Genomic DNA, 17303 nt, shown 5'->3' on the forward strand with positions numbered 1-17303 from the left:
ACTGAGTTAGAGTGCAAAATATAAATATTTATCAGACACAAACAGAAACTGTGTTTATGTGATTTTATTTTTCAGATGCTGCAGACATTTCATCAACAAATCACATTAGCGGCAAACACAACAAGTACAATACTTTGGAGTTGTTAGACTTAAATATACAGACAATCCAAAATAAAAGTTTTTGCATTTTTGTAAGTGTACACTTCAGCGACTGAGGGAAAGTGATATTTATTGATCAGTGCACAGACAGTAGACGGGGAAGCAACAGGGAGCAAGATTAAAGTGTCAATAAATACATTGCGAGTGCATAAATCTTTATTACTTTTTCATTTCTAGTATTCCACTTCCTGGCCCTCGTCTCTTCGCACTGCAGATGTTACAAAACTGGACTCCATGAATCTGAAACGGCATAAAGGAAAAGTTATAGCAGCAACACCCGATGAATTCAACAGTTAGATAAATAAAATAATAATGTGATTCTTACCATCCCTGGAGATGGTAAACATTCTTTGTGAAACATGTGTCTGCAGTGGAAAACCACCACATTGAAGAGTTTGGCCATGTCTGCAACAGAAATGTGAAGCATAAAACAAGAAAATTATAGCTTTTAAACACAGTAAAACATTAAAACCATGTGGATTCAGCCCGGCGACATACCTGACGGTAATATTGTCGCATGGCACGACTCACAAATGTTCTCATCTGAAAAGACAACCAGCAACAAGGATTTAAGAGATCGGTTTTAAATCATTTAATATCTATGGCGTCTGTGTTAAAAAAAAAACATGCACCCACCATCGACTCGGACTCCTCTCATCTGTGTCCGGTGCATTTTCTGGAGCAGGGAGAGAGAGTCGGCCACCAAGATCTTCTTACAACCTTCTCTCAACATGATCTACAAAAAAAACCCAACAGTTTGAAAGTAGTCTCTACTTTCAATTTTTCCATATAACATAAGGAATGAACATTTTATTGAACACATCTTGTGTCAGACCTTTGAATCTAAACAAATGGACATATTTATAGTTCTGGAGGTTTACATAAAGGATTAAGCGCTGATTTAAGTTAAACTTGTTTGAAGTTGTAATTTTATATTAATGGTACAGTGTGTAAGATTTAGCAATATTTATTGGTGAATTTGCATGTTGCAGCTGAATAACCCTCACCTGAAGAACCTATGTAGTCCTAAGTCAGCATCAAAACTCAAAAAGCTGTTGTATAAACATAGTGGTTCAAAATGGATGCTTCCATAGAGCTGACTCAGCTCCTGACATAAATATAAAAGGCTCATTATTGGCTCATAAAAAACAACAATTCATGTGAAAAGTGCAAACAAGTTAAGTATAATTATTTAATTTTCAATTTCTGCCAAATGGAAAACATTTTTTTATACTGCCATTTTATAAAAAAAGAAATGATAAAATCATTGATCAATATTACATTAACCTCCTACTTTTGTTGATGCTTATTATTTATTGCTGCTGTTTTTACATTTACAACCAAACTGCGATTGTGTTCTATTGTCTAAAAATCTGAACGAAAAGGAAAAAAAAAAACTACACTTTTGTTTTCAGAGGAAGCCTAATTGTCATCTCCACTCACAATACCAGAAAGTATGATTAATATTTATACATCATACACATTCCAAACGTATCAAACACTCCAAATAATCAAACGTAAGCGATCTTAGAGAAACATGTCTAACCTGTAGATTGTAGTCGTGAAGGATTTTTACAAGTGAATCTCTGAGGTTTGGGATCTCCATGCCTTCCTTAATGCGATGGATGAGCAGGATGGGATCCACATGAGTACCAATGTTATTAAGCAGACCAGTAATGAAAGCTGGGGAGACAACAGAATGACAAATAAGAAGAGAATCAAAAACAAGAAGAGGATTAGAATGATTGAGACAATAGAAGGATGTATCATACGCGGTTTATCTATAGAGTAGGAGATGAGATCCTCCCATAGTTCTGCATCATCCTGCTCTTTCGCAAACTCTATGGCTTTGTCCACGTCCACCAGCTCCTCCATGATCATCTGCAGAGCTCGTCTGCAGTTCCCCATCCTGCCTGGAAGCAACAAGCTCCATTAGTTTCCTGAAACCGCATTTCATAAAACATGAAGAGGGGAAACAGACATTAATAAAAACTTACTGAGCAGGAAGACGGTTTCCTCTACGAAGTTCCTCTGCTGACAAATCTCAAGAGCCTGTGTGGGACAGATAGAAAAAAGGAGACAACATAATTCATGTGTTGTGGGATTCTGGGCGTTTGGATGTGCAGTGAGACGACACGTGACGAGAAATGCACCTTTTCCAGCGGGCAGTGCGTGCTGTCTCTCAGGAAAGGTAAGAGATTCGGTCGGTCGTACTCGGCATACAGGCCGATCTGCCTCTCGTGGTACTTCTGGCCTTTGTGGTGGTCCCGCTTGAATAATTTATGCAGATACTGCAGAGAGATCATTAAAAAAAACAAGGTGTGATCAGCTCCGAATTAAAATTTCAGACAGTGTGACGACGGCTGAAGTGACACGTGTATCCGGACTCACCACATGTAGAAGCTCAGGTCTGTCTGTGAGTTCTTCGACCACCCTGTCTGTCTGTTAGCAGAGAAAAGACACATGCAGAGAACGACTCATGACGTCTTTTCTTTAAGGATTGATGGGTGAATCACATGCCCAACGTGATACAGTAGCATATGCCACTCTTCAGGCTAAATCATTTAACCCACTCAATTGGAAACTTACTTGTTTGACTTTCTATAACCAGTGAGTCAGAGACTTCCTGGCCTGTCTTCAGTTGAAGAAACTGAAATTCTAATATTTTTTAACATAACCTGGTCTCCATTCCCGGCCTGCTTTATCTTTTATCTTTTTTTCATCCTCTTTATATTCTATAATAGGCTTCACTGTATCATCAGAATATATACAAGTAATGAATATGACATGAAAGTCTTTGGATGCAAGTTTTCTTTTTGGAGGGCAGGTGTTCTAATAATTTGTTTATACTTTTTCGTTTACGAACAGTCATCTATTTGCCGATTGTTGTTGCCTTGTTAGCGTTTTTAATTTGTTGCCTTTTAAATATCATTATCATACCTCTTTCCAAAAAGGCTCGACGGGTACAAAGTTCACTTACTGAAATCTTGTCTTCATTGTCGAGGAGCATGTCAACAGCTTTCTGGCAAAAAGAAAATGTAAACATGTAAATATGACAGTAAAATTAAATTAAAATAATTATGTATCATGTCTTGTGTCTTTTACCTCTTTATCAAAATCCATGAGAAGTACGATCTTGTCCTCTATGGATGAGAAAAGATTGTGTTTGTGGATCAGCTGGTAAACGTCCTTGTGCCTCAGCTTCAGGTAGATTTCTAAGGCTCTGTCATAGCGCTGGTCGTACGTGTACCTGGAGAAACAGCAGTTATTTTAAATTCAAAACTGTCTGGCTTCAATAAGTACTGTTTGCATTTAAGACGACTCACAGTTCAGCCAGTGTGGTGAGCAGGGTGCTGTTGGCGGGATCCCTCTTCAGGTGATCGTTGACGGCCTGAACGATGGCCATGTTATTGTAAAGTTCTCCGGGCCATTCTCTGACCAGTGTGGCAAAACCCTTCAATGGAAGGAAGAGAAAGTGAGTCGGCTCACATTTATCAACTCATCAGTGGACACCGGGTTTGTCGCAAGTACCTCATAATCCGTTCTGAGGAACTCGTGCAAGATCATCTCATAGATGGCTGGTCGGAGACGCAGATCTCCTCTGGGTAAATACTGGCTGATGGCCTGAAGTCAGACGGAAGCACAATGCTTAATAAGAGACTGAAATTACAATTCTTTATCGTATTAAATATCACAACTAAGTTGGATTAAGGAACATTGAATTCAGACCTTCAGTTGCCCGATGGTTTTGAACCTGTACACTTCATTTTCCCATAGTTCCATGTTTTTGCCGAGCACCTTCTGACACTTCCTGCATCAACAAAACCTCTGTTAGCAGAAAACAGGCTTCTTGCTGAAATGAATCATTAATGGAAATGTTAAACATCACCAAGAGGTGAAGTCTAAAAACAAAATGGTCAAGCATGGAAGTCAGTTAGACAAGATTTCCATTAGTTAGACTTAAGATATTTAGATTTCAGACTTGACACAGAATGTACAGCGGCCATTTTGACATGTTTTATTCAGAAAAGCACAGGTGTTTCTAATCAAATCCAACATTTAATTAGATTTTTTTGTGACCTGTAAAAATGGCAGCTGCACAAAGGGCCCAAACTAACTCCATCAGCCTAAATTTAAGAAGATGTGTGCAAGTTATACATATTTAAATGAAATGAATGAAATATTCTGCTTTTATGATCTGAAACTAGCATTTCAAATACATAGCTGGTGCAAAATGAATTCAAATAGCCTCTCATGGTTTTGCTCAATAATTGCTCACACTCTGCAGCTTATTAAATATTAACAACTCAAAGACCAACACAGTAAACACAGTAAACACACCTCGCCGCGCTGTCGTAGTCTCCTTTCTCCACTAAATGATTGATGTACGACATCCCGATTTTCTGAACATCGTGTCTCTTTATGTTCTTGAAGCTGATCTCCGCAGCCATCAGTGCCTCCTGTTCAAACGCAGAATCTTTGAAATCCACTTTGACATAACCGACATAATCTTTAGAGAATCATCTGTAAAGAAATCTACCAGCACAAACCTCATATTTCTTCTTCTCAAGCAGCCAATCGATGTGGTCGTCTTGGTCTCGCTCCTTGGCCACGACGATGTCTTTGGGACTGATGATGTAGAAGAGCGACTCTCCCTCCGAATGCTCTGTTAATGAAAACACATTTTATGTTTGTATGCTGACATTTGATTGTCGACCCTTAATTTAATCAGAGGGCAGTGAGAGGCTGCGTGACATTTCTCTCTGGTTTAGGATTTTATGGTCTCACCCAGGCGATAGTCTCTGCACTCGTTGTTTTGGAAGTGCCGCACGGTCAGCGCGTCGGACGAGATTTCCTCGCAGCTCTCGGGGAGAGGCTGGATGATGTCGAGACGGGGTCGCGCACGAAACTCCTCGTCCTGTATGCAAGAAATACACATGGAGTATTACACACTTTATTTTAATCACAATTTGCAGTTTAATTAAACTATAACCTTTGGCATAAAAGTCAAAGATAGCGATGGTTAGAGATAGGGATATTTTAAATAAAGATATTAAGTGTATGACGATTAATGGATTATGTATCAGGAGGAGTGTTTTTTTTTAAAGCTCTTTTTTGTTCTATATAACAAAGGAATTATTAAAAGTTAAGGAATAAGTCAAAACAAGATATTTAAAAACCTCATCATTTTAAGGTTTGGGAATCACTGATCAACATTTTTCAACATTTTCTGAACCAAAGAGCTAATTAATTGACAAAATAATTCACAGATTAATTAATTATGAAAAAATAGTTAACTGAAGACTTTAACATCATCTTTAATAATGGCATCAGTTATGAACAGAATTTGACATGACAGTGACATGAAATACTGATTAAATTAGCTTTTTAAAGACTTGATTTCATGGCAGGACTCTTGTATTGGTTTGAACGCATCAATACCGCTTTACTTAATAAAATGGCCACTAAGTAAATAAGTGCATCACCATATTGTCAGAGTTCTCCTTCACGAAGAACAAGGTGACCAGCTGATCGGCCAGTGGTGCCAGGCCACTGATGAAAAACTCCATCTCAAACGCAGACACTGTTTTAAAGAGAAATCAAACATTTAAAAAAACAAAAAACAAACAAAAAAATGTTATGTTAATTAATCTTCCGACAGTGCATTTAATCCATTTACAAAGCAGGTGTCACACAAATAAAGCTGAAATCATGATATTTATGTGTTATTTCTCATGTTCATCCATATACTCTACCTATACAATACGTGCGTCAGTGCAATATGTATTTTGTACACTGCACCTAGTGAGTCTGTGTTGTAAATCCATATTACATACTATTTGCATTGTATATTTTCAGTTGACTTCATATTTTTGAATGCTGACTACTGTATTTATTTATTTTACATATTAACCATCTGTGCTGCTGTAACACTGCAAATTTCACTGTCATGAGCCTAATGAAGGATTATCTGATCCTTTTTGCATGTATTACTAGATATTGCAGCTATTTTTGTTTTGTTCTACCATTTTATGGAGTCTATTATGATGTCCAGTAAAAAGATTATACCTATCTCCACATAGCGACTGGGCAGATCTCTCATTTCCGTAGGATTTCGCTCTTTCACAGCACAAATCTGCAGAGAAATGAGAAAAATCACACTTGAAATCTACAACAGCTGAAGTCTGCAGGTTAAAACAGCAGCAGTTCAAACCTTAATGGATGTTCCCCAGCCGACAATGAGAGTGGTGTTGTCCTTCCAGCACAGGCTGCACGGGTACATGTCAGGCCTCAGACTGACATTATCCCGCAGGACATTGGTGATTCGCTGTTTGGTGGTGATGTCATAGATTTTAACTCCCTGAGAGAAACCCAAACACACACACGACATTAGCATTTTCCAGATTCAACGTTTGAGTTTTATCAGATTGTGCGGCAGACGACTCACCACGTTGTTTGCCCAGGCAATGAGATTAGCTCGCCACTGGACATTAGTGATGGAGCCCTCGCCTTCATGCAGAACAGACATCTTCCACCGATTCAGCCAGTTCCTCTCATACAGGAGGAGCTTCACAGGAAGAAATCAGGACGATATTTAACACACAACACTGTTCATGTCAACTGTAACATCATTTCAGGAGTGTTGTTGTTCTGTACCGCCAACAGAGGGCAGTAGATGAACAGCATATGACACAGGAGGAGGAAGAGCAGCATTATAGGTTTAACTTCATGTGTGGGGAGGACAAAAATAATGAAGTAAAAGCCGACTTTAATCCTCATATGCAGATCTCACTTTCACTTCACAGAATTCTCATGCAAAGACAATGAAGACGGATTGCTCATTAGACTCCACCTGAGTGAGACAGCTTCACGCTGGCTTCACATCATTTGAAAGATCCACATGGTTGACGTCATGAATGATTACATACATCCCGCTCGTTTTAATCCTTAATAGTTACGGCTACTTTAGGATACACACCATTTACTATGGCCACCGTAGTTTTGTGTAAAATATGGATATATATTCAAACACAAAATGACTATGTTTTCATGTAATGTATAATACAACTGGAAAATACAGAATAGATGCATTAAATATGAAACTTTTGAGGGGGAAAAAAAGCATCTAAAAGGCCACAATGTCAAGTATTTAATGTGAACGTCCCTTACCCTTGAACAATAATAGGACTCTGTCTATTTTGCTATGTATATTCAAGTCATTCTTGAGCACTATATACAAATTATATGAGTTTATCTAATTGGAATAACGTAAAATCTCCTAAATGCCAAGGATTGTATACTTTTGTCAAACATAAAACCAGAGTCTTGTATCAGCAAGGCCACCCTTATAAAGAAATACAAGTAGATTACTTTGTTAAACAAAGCAAGCGATTGCCTAAGACAGGAAATTAATACTTCAATATGCTGTAAATGTTGTACGACTTTCCCTGCATTGTCCTTACGATAAAAATAAAAAAAACGACTCCCAATAAAACTACCTAATATCACAAAGAAGGCCAAATATTCTGTATAGTCTTTAATTCATCAGTGGGCTATGTTAATAAACAGTTTGCTCTACAAAGAGATGATATGACAAAAGAACTGTGGAGACAAAATTGAATTTCCTTTGACAGGATGTGGCTCCAGTCGAGGCTTATTGATTTTCATCACAGGAACCTTGTGGAGGCCTTCACAACTTGGAACTGAGAGAAATCAGTGCCAATTGAAAGAAAATGGCAAAGTAACACTAACAATGGGGTTTCAATAAAAAAGTTGTTTTGCCTCCCCTCTGTTGTATAAATGTCAGTATACTTTATTTATGGATGGCTGTGCAATGACGCGACGTCGCTGCACTTTATATAGCGTAATTGGCATGTGGCAGTTTGGTTTTTACTTCCAAAGGGGAAAAGACGGATCTAATGTCAAAATTTCCCCTTACCGGAGACAACTTTCAGGAGAGAGATCACTGTATGCGCCCTGAAAACCTTAAGTCTATGTACCCCCTTGATAATGACATCTATTTTTCTGTGCTTGTGAGGCATTGCCTTTCAAACACTGTTGAGCGAGCAGCACTTTATGAAAATAGGCAGCTCTCCTGAGAGCACTACAGCAACGAGACAGAAAAGTAAGAGCCTTTCTAAACAGACAAAGGCCTGCGTTCTGCCAAAAGCTGAGCCAAAGTAAGCAGGTTTGCAAGATTTGGCTTCACCTGAACACAATCACGATGAATTATTGGGGCAGGAAATGGTAGAAAAACTGAGCTGCATTGTGTGTTCCGGCAGAAAGTGCTCCTTAAAACGTACCTTGTTGCCCCCAGTAACAAACTGCTTGTAGTTTGATCTGGTGAACTGAGGGTGTAATGCAACCACCTGTGAAAAAAAAAAAGACCAGATGAGGAAGTTAAAACTTAAGTGTCACACATTTAAATATAAACAAAAAAACATTGTCAAAGGAGTACATACAAAGCTATTTACACCTATCAGCTCCACACCACTCTCTCTGTATTTCTCAGTATATAGCTGTATAGATTTTTTTTTATGTCAAGACAAACGGAGGCAACATCAATACCGTGTTGGTAAAGCAAGACAGCTGCAAACAGGTTGTATGTATGAAAAGTATGACTGGAAAAACAGGAAGATGTGCACACGAAAAGTGAATTCTTCTGCTCAAAAACACAGTTGTTGAGCAGTTTGACTAATGAACACTTTGCTGGTGTAAACACACAAACACTCCCTCAGTTAGGTCTGATAGTTTTGCTTGACAGAGTCAGTTTTTAGATGGACGTGATGTTTAATTGTTTTTTTTTTCATGAAGCCCAAACAGAGGCAGAATAATAACTAAAATAAAAAATAAAATCACCTCATGTTACGCACTACAGCTACTTCTTTTTCATGCTTTACGCAGGTAGAACCCGCACTTGCACACACAGAGACGTCGATTTCAGAAACTTACTTTGATGGGACAGTCAAAGTTCTCGTGGAAGCCCTCTCTTGTATAGAGACCGAACACTTGAACCTGAAACAGAGACGAGGCGGCAGTGAAACGGCAAGCTCAGGTGAATAACTCAAAATTTCTCCTTTAATTGCTGCCTCTGCAACTATCCGAGGCCAGCAGGGGGAACTGATGTCAGAGAAAAACTTTGATTGGCTCCCCCCTTCTCCACTGGGTCACCAATTAGTGGACGAGTTGATTCTTCGAACCCTGCAGGGTTTAGAAACAGAGGTCCTAATCTCGGACTTGACCACAGTAAACTCCAATGTACCATTAGAGAATGTGACGCCCTCCCTTTTTCTATACCCGAGGCCCCATAAAGTAGATTAGGAACAATATGAAACTCCAGTGCAACAGTGATTAAGGATTAAGTCAGATTTCATAAGGTTTAACAGACATGTGAAGTGGGTGATGGCAAACAAATGCTGCAGCATTGATTTTAATTGTCTGCTTCACTTTTTTTGTGTGACAAGATCTTGCTCTTGCCACCAGTGTGTAGACGTGAGTGTGTGTTTTAGTGGAGGGGAGGGGGGTGGAAGGGTGGGGGTGTGTGATATCAGAGAGCATATCTTGACTGCAAAATCCATGAAGGATGGTGGTAATGATGAGAAAAGACAAGATAACAGCAAGGTAGAGAACATGGAGAGGGTATCCATACACGGCTGATGGCTGACTGACAGCTCAACGGATCTGAGTGCAATCCTTCAAAATTGGTACAAGCTTTTTATAAATTCCTGCATCATGAAAAAAATATGGGTTCCTTTTGTAGATGCGGAGGAGATAAAACTCTCGGTTAATGCGTGAATACGTGTGGAAGACGGAAAAAATTCACCACCAAACGCCTCAAGTTCCACATGATTAGCATAAAGTTTAACACTGATAAGGTGAGTTTTTATACGAATCTGGGGACGAATTATGAAAAGATGAAAAATACTGATTGGTATTGCTTTGCAGCACGACCAAGGATCAGTAACCAGCAGTGATGAGCAGAGAGAGAGAGAGAGAGAGATCTTACCTTCCCATCCTCAGAGCAGATGCCCACATGCTCCCCACTTTCATCCAGACTGATCTGGTTGATCTTCACTGAACTCTGCAGAGACACAGTATCATGGCATCTTTTTAAACATGCAGGCAAATGTCTGTGTGACCAGCCAAATGCTGGGAGCTGACATTTCAGGAATAAAAGGAAAAAGGACTGTAACACTGACGAAGGGAAATCACTTCAATTAATGTTCATTAGTTAGATGACTGAACACAATTCATTTTCCAACTAACTTTACTTTTTACGCTCTAACTGATGTGTGGAGCTCCAGATGTCACATGACTACGCCACCATGTTGGCAGGAAAAGCTTCTGGACGAAGCCACTGCTGGTTTCGAGCCGTCAAGAGTTCGCTGCACACTTTAAATCCAGACTGAATATATCAGATCCTTACAATCCGGTCGAGTATTCAAACAGAGCTGCAGTAATTCCACTGGAGAATATTTGTACATCACAATAAAGTTGTGTAAAATAAACACATGGTATGATAGGAAGCGATCATTATACAAGGTATAATGCACTGAGCAGAGCATCAACAGCGAGAAGGTTAGTGCTCATGCTTTTACAGTGCAGACGTGCAATCATACCATTGAAAGGATTGGCTGATTTACAGCAAACCACCTCAGTGTGAACAACAAGAGAAAAAGTTTTGGGCTCATCACAGAGTGTCTCTACTGGATTATGCATTAAACAGAGTATTTTGCAGACATATTAAATAATTGTTCTGCTTTTCACTAAATTCTGATCGGTTCATTTTCGGCTACACGACAAATCCGTCAGCCAGGACTCAGCGGTGCCTCGTCTATACGGTGAAATGTCTTCTTTGATTCTTTCAGGCAGTGACGGATAACTGGCAGTGGATTGTTTAGGCGAGTCGAGCCTGAATCAATGTCCTCAGTGGGAACATTACAGCTGGAGAGGTAGGAGTGTGGTCACAGTGACGTAAACCTTCTCCAGCCAGATCAGCTGAATTTGCTCTGTTTTGTCTTGTTTGTTGTTTTTGCAAAATAAAGTCTGTCTCTCTCCAGATTAAATGAGCGGAAATGTTTAGTGGTACTAAATGAATTTAGTGGTCCAAAATAGACTAAATAGCACAATTGTCAAATCCTAGAAGCTGCAATTTGATGTTCTATGCTCTGTGTCAACTTAAAAGAGCTTAATAAATACATGATGGAGACCATTTAAATCTTTAAGTTCTTATAAATGCATTACATCATAAAAGTAAATATGTTGATGGTGACATGAGTTGCAATATTTGCCAAAAAAAACATTTTCTATGTAAAACCCAAAAATTATGTCTTCTTGTACATTGAAAAGGCCTCAAAGAGGTGCGTGCTGAGATCAATTTGACAACATATGTTATAAAGTGTATCATTTCAACCCCAAGAACATTATTGTACTTACAATTTCAAACTTCTGAGTTACATTTCCTTGGATGTCCAGCAGGAAGACCTTACCAAAATGGGTGCCTAGGGCAAGAAACTGAAAAAGAATACATTTAATGCAAAAGAAACCAGTCGTCACACTTAAAAGCCATTCAAAAATTAAAAAAAACCCACACAACTTGTGCTGATGAAGGCTGTGGAAGAGGATAAAAAAAAAAAATATTTGCAGGAGCTGGAGCGACATGAGCCGAGTGGGGATTGGGAGGGCTTGGAGGCAAAACTGTGAAATTGCAGGGGGTGGAAAAGCCCTATTTATTAAAGCAGACAGTGTGAAATGGCATTTCCCCCCCCTCAAATTAAAACGCTTAAACATAATAAATGCACTGTACATCTGACTTCTTCCTGTGCAACCCAATCAGCTTCCTGCCCAGCACAGTAGCTATTATTTGCTACTGAACAGCAACTGGTTTCTGTGTTTCGTGCTCCAGCAGAAGTGCCTGTGTGCAAATGTGTGTGTATCCACGCACACACGTGTCCACTGGGACAAAAAAATTATAGAAAGCGGGGGCTTTTGGCATTAGATTAAGTGTGTGTTCTTCCAAAACCCCAGCTCCTGCCCCATGCCCTCCTCCTAATCCCCCTCCCCTCTCGACCAGCATGTGAATGTGCAGCGAACCCACCATGCTTCAGTGCAGTCTATAATGAAATGCTTATATTTACAGGCACAGCTGAGCATGTCAGACAGAGCCCCTGCAATCTCCCCAAATAAAATAACCAAAAATAAATAAATAAAGGGTTCAACCTTGTGAGGCGGAGCGACTTTTAAAAGGGATTTATCAGAATGGAATTGTTCAAATGAAATTCCGATTCAGACGCCGAAAATATGAGGCAACATAAGGCAATCTGTGCTGTCGGTGGCTTTAAGGATGTGGGAGTTTGCCGGGGTGGTGGTGTGGCAGCGGAGGGGCCGGTGTGACCACAAAGGCAGAGGGAGGATGACAGAAGGTACACAAGCACAGAAATCCCAGGAAGAAAGACAGTCAGATCAGATTTAGAATTTCAGCCAAGCAATGTCTCTCACTGTGACACTGTTGCTGTTTTGAGGTTATATATAAATATATATATAAATAAAAAGACTGAATCCTCAAAGAAGAAAATAAATAAATGAAAATCAATAGGGGTTAATAAAACATCAGGTGCGGAGACATAACTGTGTATGACTTTTGCACTGTGTGTGCCACCGGTGCCACGACGATTAACCATCTCGCTCAGAGTGGCTCTCTTAAAAGTACCGACATTCAACAGTGGGAATAAAAAGAGGAAAAGACAATGATGCCCGGTGCCTTTTGATGTGCCTCCTCGAGAGGAAAAACAGGGGAAGGTGAGAAAAGAATGGCCTGCCTTCACAGACTCAACAGAGGGGATGAAAACCAACTTTGAAGAGGACATCTCTAAAATGTTTACAGGGAGAGTTTCTTCTTGACACTGGTGGACTTTTAAACTGAAATGCCCTTGCTTGTGTTGGATTATAACCTCTACCTTGTCATGGACGGTCATACAGCTGGCTGCATCCTTTTGGAGGATTTCGGTCACCCCATTGGAGAGTCTCTCATACTTCAGCTTGGGCTCCTCCTCGCTGTCCTCCTCCTGGGTTGAGAAAGTAGACTCCTTAGACAGACTCTCACTATATCATTTTCTTAAAGGTATTCATTACAACAACACAGTGTCCTCTCTCACAAAGGTTACAGCGCGCACGGTTTTCTGAAATCCCCTGACAAAACCTTTCAAAATGGAGACAAAATGTCCACCTCGAGTCATTTAAATCCACAGCTTTGAGACAGACTAGGTCACTTCATTTGTTTCCAATATAGAACTTTTAAAAGGTATACAGAGGAGCTGGGGACCACTAGTGGTGCTCGAGAGCAACGTGTTAACAAGAGGGTCCCCGTTTTTGTTTTGTTTGCAGATTACATTTCTTAAAATGAACATTTTTGACAAACACTATTCCTCCAAATGACAGTTTGTGGCAGCATACATCATCAATAACAATCTTGAAAAGCTTAATCAGCATTGTGTGAACACCTTTGAGAACAGCTGGAATGTAGCTTAAAAATTACAGTTTAAATTGACATTTTTGGCTTTTCTGGATCTAATTAAACCAAGACGAAACTTTAAATAGTTCAATACTAATTACTAAAAGCAGAAACGCATTCAAAACGTTAATTCTGCACAAAGGATAACAACTATATGTTTGGTGTGAAACCAAATATACATTTTATTTTTCATGCAAGAAAACTCCACAGGGTTCCTTTCATGGCATCATACTAGAAATTAAATTGAACATTTTATTAAACCCATTTTCAAGGATTTCATTTGTATATAATAAGGTACGGTAAAATAACAGAATATAAGAGCATTAAGGATATTTTTTCTGGCATCAACATATTATTATATGCAAAATAACATTATGTGATTAAACCGTACTAAAGTCCAAAGCAACTGTGTTTCTCTGTGCTCCAGAAAAAGAAAAGCAAAAAATGCTTGAACAATAGCATATTATCAAAATAATTGCGTAGTAATTTTCCAGCTCTTTAAGCTTCACATCCATTTAGATCAACTCATAAAATACACAAACGACAAAAATACACATAAATCCATGGAAAGTAAGTATAAAATCAGCGAGACAAAACCTACTTGTTTGCTGAATCATACGCCTTGAATGTGTATATATTCATTAAAACAAATTATTTCCATCACCGTACATGAAAAGCAACATGAAGCAATTTATTTTTTAGATCTTTTCATCACAAGACAATTTACTCCCAGAGAAAAACAAGAATTTGGGGCTTTTCATAAAACAAACTCCAGGTTTTCTACACTGTTACACTTTCCAGCCTGAGCCAACATTTGTGGCCAGTCACAGCCTGAATATTACTCATAATTCAGTTTATAACCAATGCTGCACAGTCTGTGGCTGCCCAGAGGGTGCATCAACTCAAAACATTGTCTGCCATTATGTGCTTCTGGGTTAGAGGTGGGGGACAATAGCGTGGAAAAAAAAAAAATGTTATTTCAAAAACAATCCTTTCCCACTCAACAACGCCATATCGAGGCTATTTCCTGTGTATTCTGCTTGTGAGATTTCTGATGCGAGTGCACTGTCACGGGTTTCAAAGGCGTATCAAACAACAAAAGCAAACTTCATCCCCAAGAGAGAAACTACCCATTTTCAAACTTTTGCCATCTCTTCTAACTTGGCCTTTGTTTTGTCAATTACTGAGCTGGTCTTACTTTGCTTATCGGCAAAAAGAGGCAAAAAACACACCTTGTGCTACGTCAACAACAACTGTTTCCCCTAAAATGCACATAAAAGACCACACTAGTCTGCATTTAGGATGAGAATGTGGGCATTTACCCTTCCTTAGAAAATACTGAATCATCTGCCATGAACGAGAGACAGATAAACCCACTGCACACAGAATTCAAACTAAATGGTTTGTTGGTACGACAGTGATGGAAATAACGTGCTATGACCTTCACAGTCACATGACTCCAACTGAAAAGTCTAAGACCATGTTCTACACTGGGAGACTGTCAGAGATGAACAGATATGCAGAATCTTTAAAAGTCTCAGGATGTTTGAGCTCCAGTTTACTGATATTTTTGGACCAAATGATTGAGCTGGCCAGTGCAATTAAACTATTTTAAATATTGTTTGCCTGTTGACAGTCGACATGCAATGGCCTGGCATAACACCTAGAGTAACATTAACATTACATACATTTTGCTATTGGACATTGTTGAAAGGATTGAGAAAGGGTAGACAAGTAAAAGGAAAGAGAAGAAGGCAGTAATGCAACGTTATGGATGTTAACCTGCAATAAAAAATCAATAACAAAGAAACAAAACAATTTGTCAACCTAAAATCAAACTAAATATTGGTAAGTAAGAAATCCACTTGAGAATCCACCTATCGTATATCAAAGTAACTAGAATTGGAAATTAAATTGATAAAATCTCTGATGACCAGTGTTTCCAACTAGAAATTAGGTTAGCATTGAGCAGTACAGTGAAAAAATAAATAAATAGTATTTCAGTAAAAAATAATAGAATTCCGTAAATCCTTAATTCTTGAACAGTTAATTACCTCCTAACTCTCAAGGTTTCAGGTTTGTTAGTTTGGGCAAACTGCAGTTGTGAAGGTAATTTTTCTCACTTTCAAGATCCACAAATTAGAAAAAGTAACATTCTGCTCAATTTCTGACAGTAGAGAGTTAAGTGACAGAGGCATTTAAGGCCTCCATGTGTGGTAGTGAGGCAGATCTCAATCAGGACACAGCAGCAGCAGACTCCAAGAAAAGTACAGTTCAATGCAGTATTCTGGGTAAATAATCCCCGCTTCCAGCCACCTTGAGGAGACACATAATCCCACAAGCACTAGTGCTTGTCTCTCTGTGATTGTTTGTGTCCTACAGTATTGAACACACTGCTCACAAATAGAAAACAGGATATAGAAGCTTTTCTTATTTACAAACCTGGAATTTTCTTTACTCACTCTTAACAGTTTTGTTCGGTGAGGTGCAAGCGTCTGCCGCAGCTGGTCCCTGATATTTTATTCTACTCTCTGCTTCCTACAAAGACAAACTCCCCTTCCTGCCAGGCTGAAGTGTAAAGATATATTTTATTTACCCTACTTGTGACTCTCAGACGCACCAGTGTGCTGTAACATGCCAAAACTCAGTCATAATATTGATGGATCTGGAGAGCTATCTGTAATTTATGAGTGTTTGACACCTTTCACAATCTGACAAAGATCCTTGCGGGATCAAGCTGCGTTGATAAAAGCTGGCTATGTAATACAGTCCTTTCAGATGTCAGTGAGCCTTATATAAGTTCAAACATCATCTGTGCTCTGACATTGACAATATGTTACTGTTGATGCATTTTTACATTGACATACTGGTGCAACGCCATGATATTTCTGGGTGTAATGTTTCCCCCCTCAAACTCCTTTGACTACAAAAATCCCTCAAACTTATTCTTGCGGCAAAACAAAAACAATAAAACACAAATTGATCATTCATTGCGTAAGAGAGTTTCTTACCTCAGATTCATCTGTGAATTCCTCACTTGTTTTTCTATCCTGAATGAAGAGAAATGTTGAAATAATTTCAACAAACACATCAGAAGATAGATGGACAGACAGACAGACAGACATACAGGCAGGCAGACGGATAGATAGGAGGTTATAGGGTAAGGCACATTTAAACTTAATTTGAAGTAGCACAATACGGATCAAAATAAGGGTCATACTTAGTATTTTTTTAAATAGAGAGTACAGATATCACATCATTTTAAGCTATAACTTCGCAAAGGTCCCCATTTCCCTCTAAATAAACAGAACAGCCAGGGAAGAAGATATAACATACAAAAAGGTGGCACATATCACAGTTGCACGTGCTTATTTATTTCGAAACAGTTAGGTGTCAAAACGTCAACATTTAGCCAGCTAGCATTAGCATGCTGCGCTTACCTCCTCCACTTCCGCCATTGTTTTTTATCACGTAGCGTTAAAATCCACACAGAACAGTTGTAACGTCTCACTGCATGTTAGTAAAATGTTTCATTAAAGATCCGCGATGTCGCAGTTAGGTTTGCTCCATGTCAAAAAAACATCCAATACAGCAAAAACGTGATGTTTGTTGCCAGCCAGCAGCCTGTCACGGG

The 17303-nt window shown here is 39.0% G+C and overlaps 1 protein-coding gene across 1 annotated transcript; it reads right to left on the reverse strand.

Moving 5' to 3' along the window:
* Positions 1 to 49: 49 nt before the first annotated feature.
* On the reverse strand, positions 50 to 17301 carry vps41 (VPS41 subunit of HOPS complex). The gene is made up of 28 exons (XM_058639591.1): positions 17110 to 17301; positions 16681 to 16719; positions 13116 to 13223; positions 11596 to 11673; positions 10166 to 10240; positions 9112 to 9174; positions 8463 to 8528; positions 6608 to 6727; positions 6374 to 6520; positions 6229 to 6295; positions 5646 to 5743; positions 4948 to 5077; positions 4710 to 4825; positions 4501 to 4619; positions 3889 to 3970; positions 3691 to 3783; positions 3486 to 3613; positions 3265 to 3409; positions 3140 to 3181; positions 2551 to 2601; positions 2313 to 2450; positions 2157 to 2211; positions 1932 to 2072; positions 1706 to 1842; positions 796 to 895; positions 658 to 702; positions 485 to 564; positions 50 to 399 (listed from the first exon to the last, which is right to left on the reverse strand). Exons 1-28 carry the CDS (start codon positions 17125 to 17127, stop codon positions 319 to 321), a joined length of 2562 nt encoding a protein of 853 aa, XP_058495574.1. The 5' UTR covers positions 17128 to 17301; the 3' UTR covers positions 50 to 318.
* Positions 17302 to 17303: the final 2 nt, after the last annotated feature.

The sequence above is a fragment of the Solea solea genome, chromosome 1, assembly GCF_958295425.1.
Source record: "Solea solea chromosome 1, fSolSol10.1, whole genome shotgun sequence".
In the NCBI taxonomy this organism is placed as follows: domain Eukaryota; kingdom Metazoa; phylum Chordata; class Actinopteri; order Pleuronectiformes; family Soleidae; genus Solea; species Solea solea.

Coding starts and splice junctions, on each gene's coding strand:
- vps41 (XM_058639591.1), bottom strand. Junction 5,078..5,645: donor AGGAGAACTCTGACAATATG/GTGATGCACTTA, acceptor TCTTGCATACAG/GACGAGGAGTTTCGTGCGCG. Junction 2,073..2,156: donor GGAAACCGTCTTCCTGCTCA/GTAAGTTTTTAT, acceptor TGTTGCTTCCAG/GCAGGATGGGGAACTGCAGA.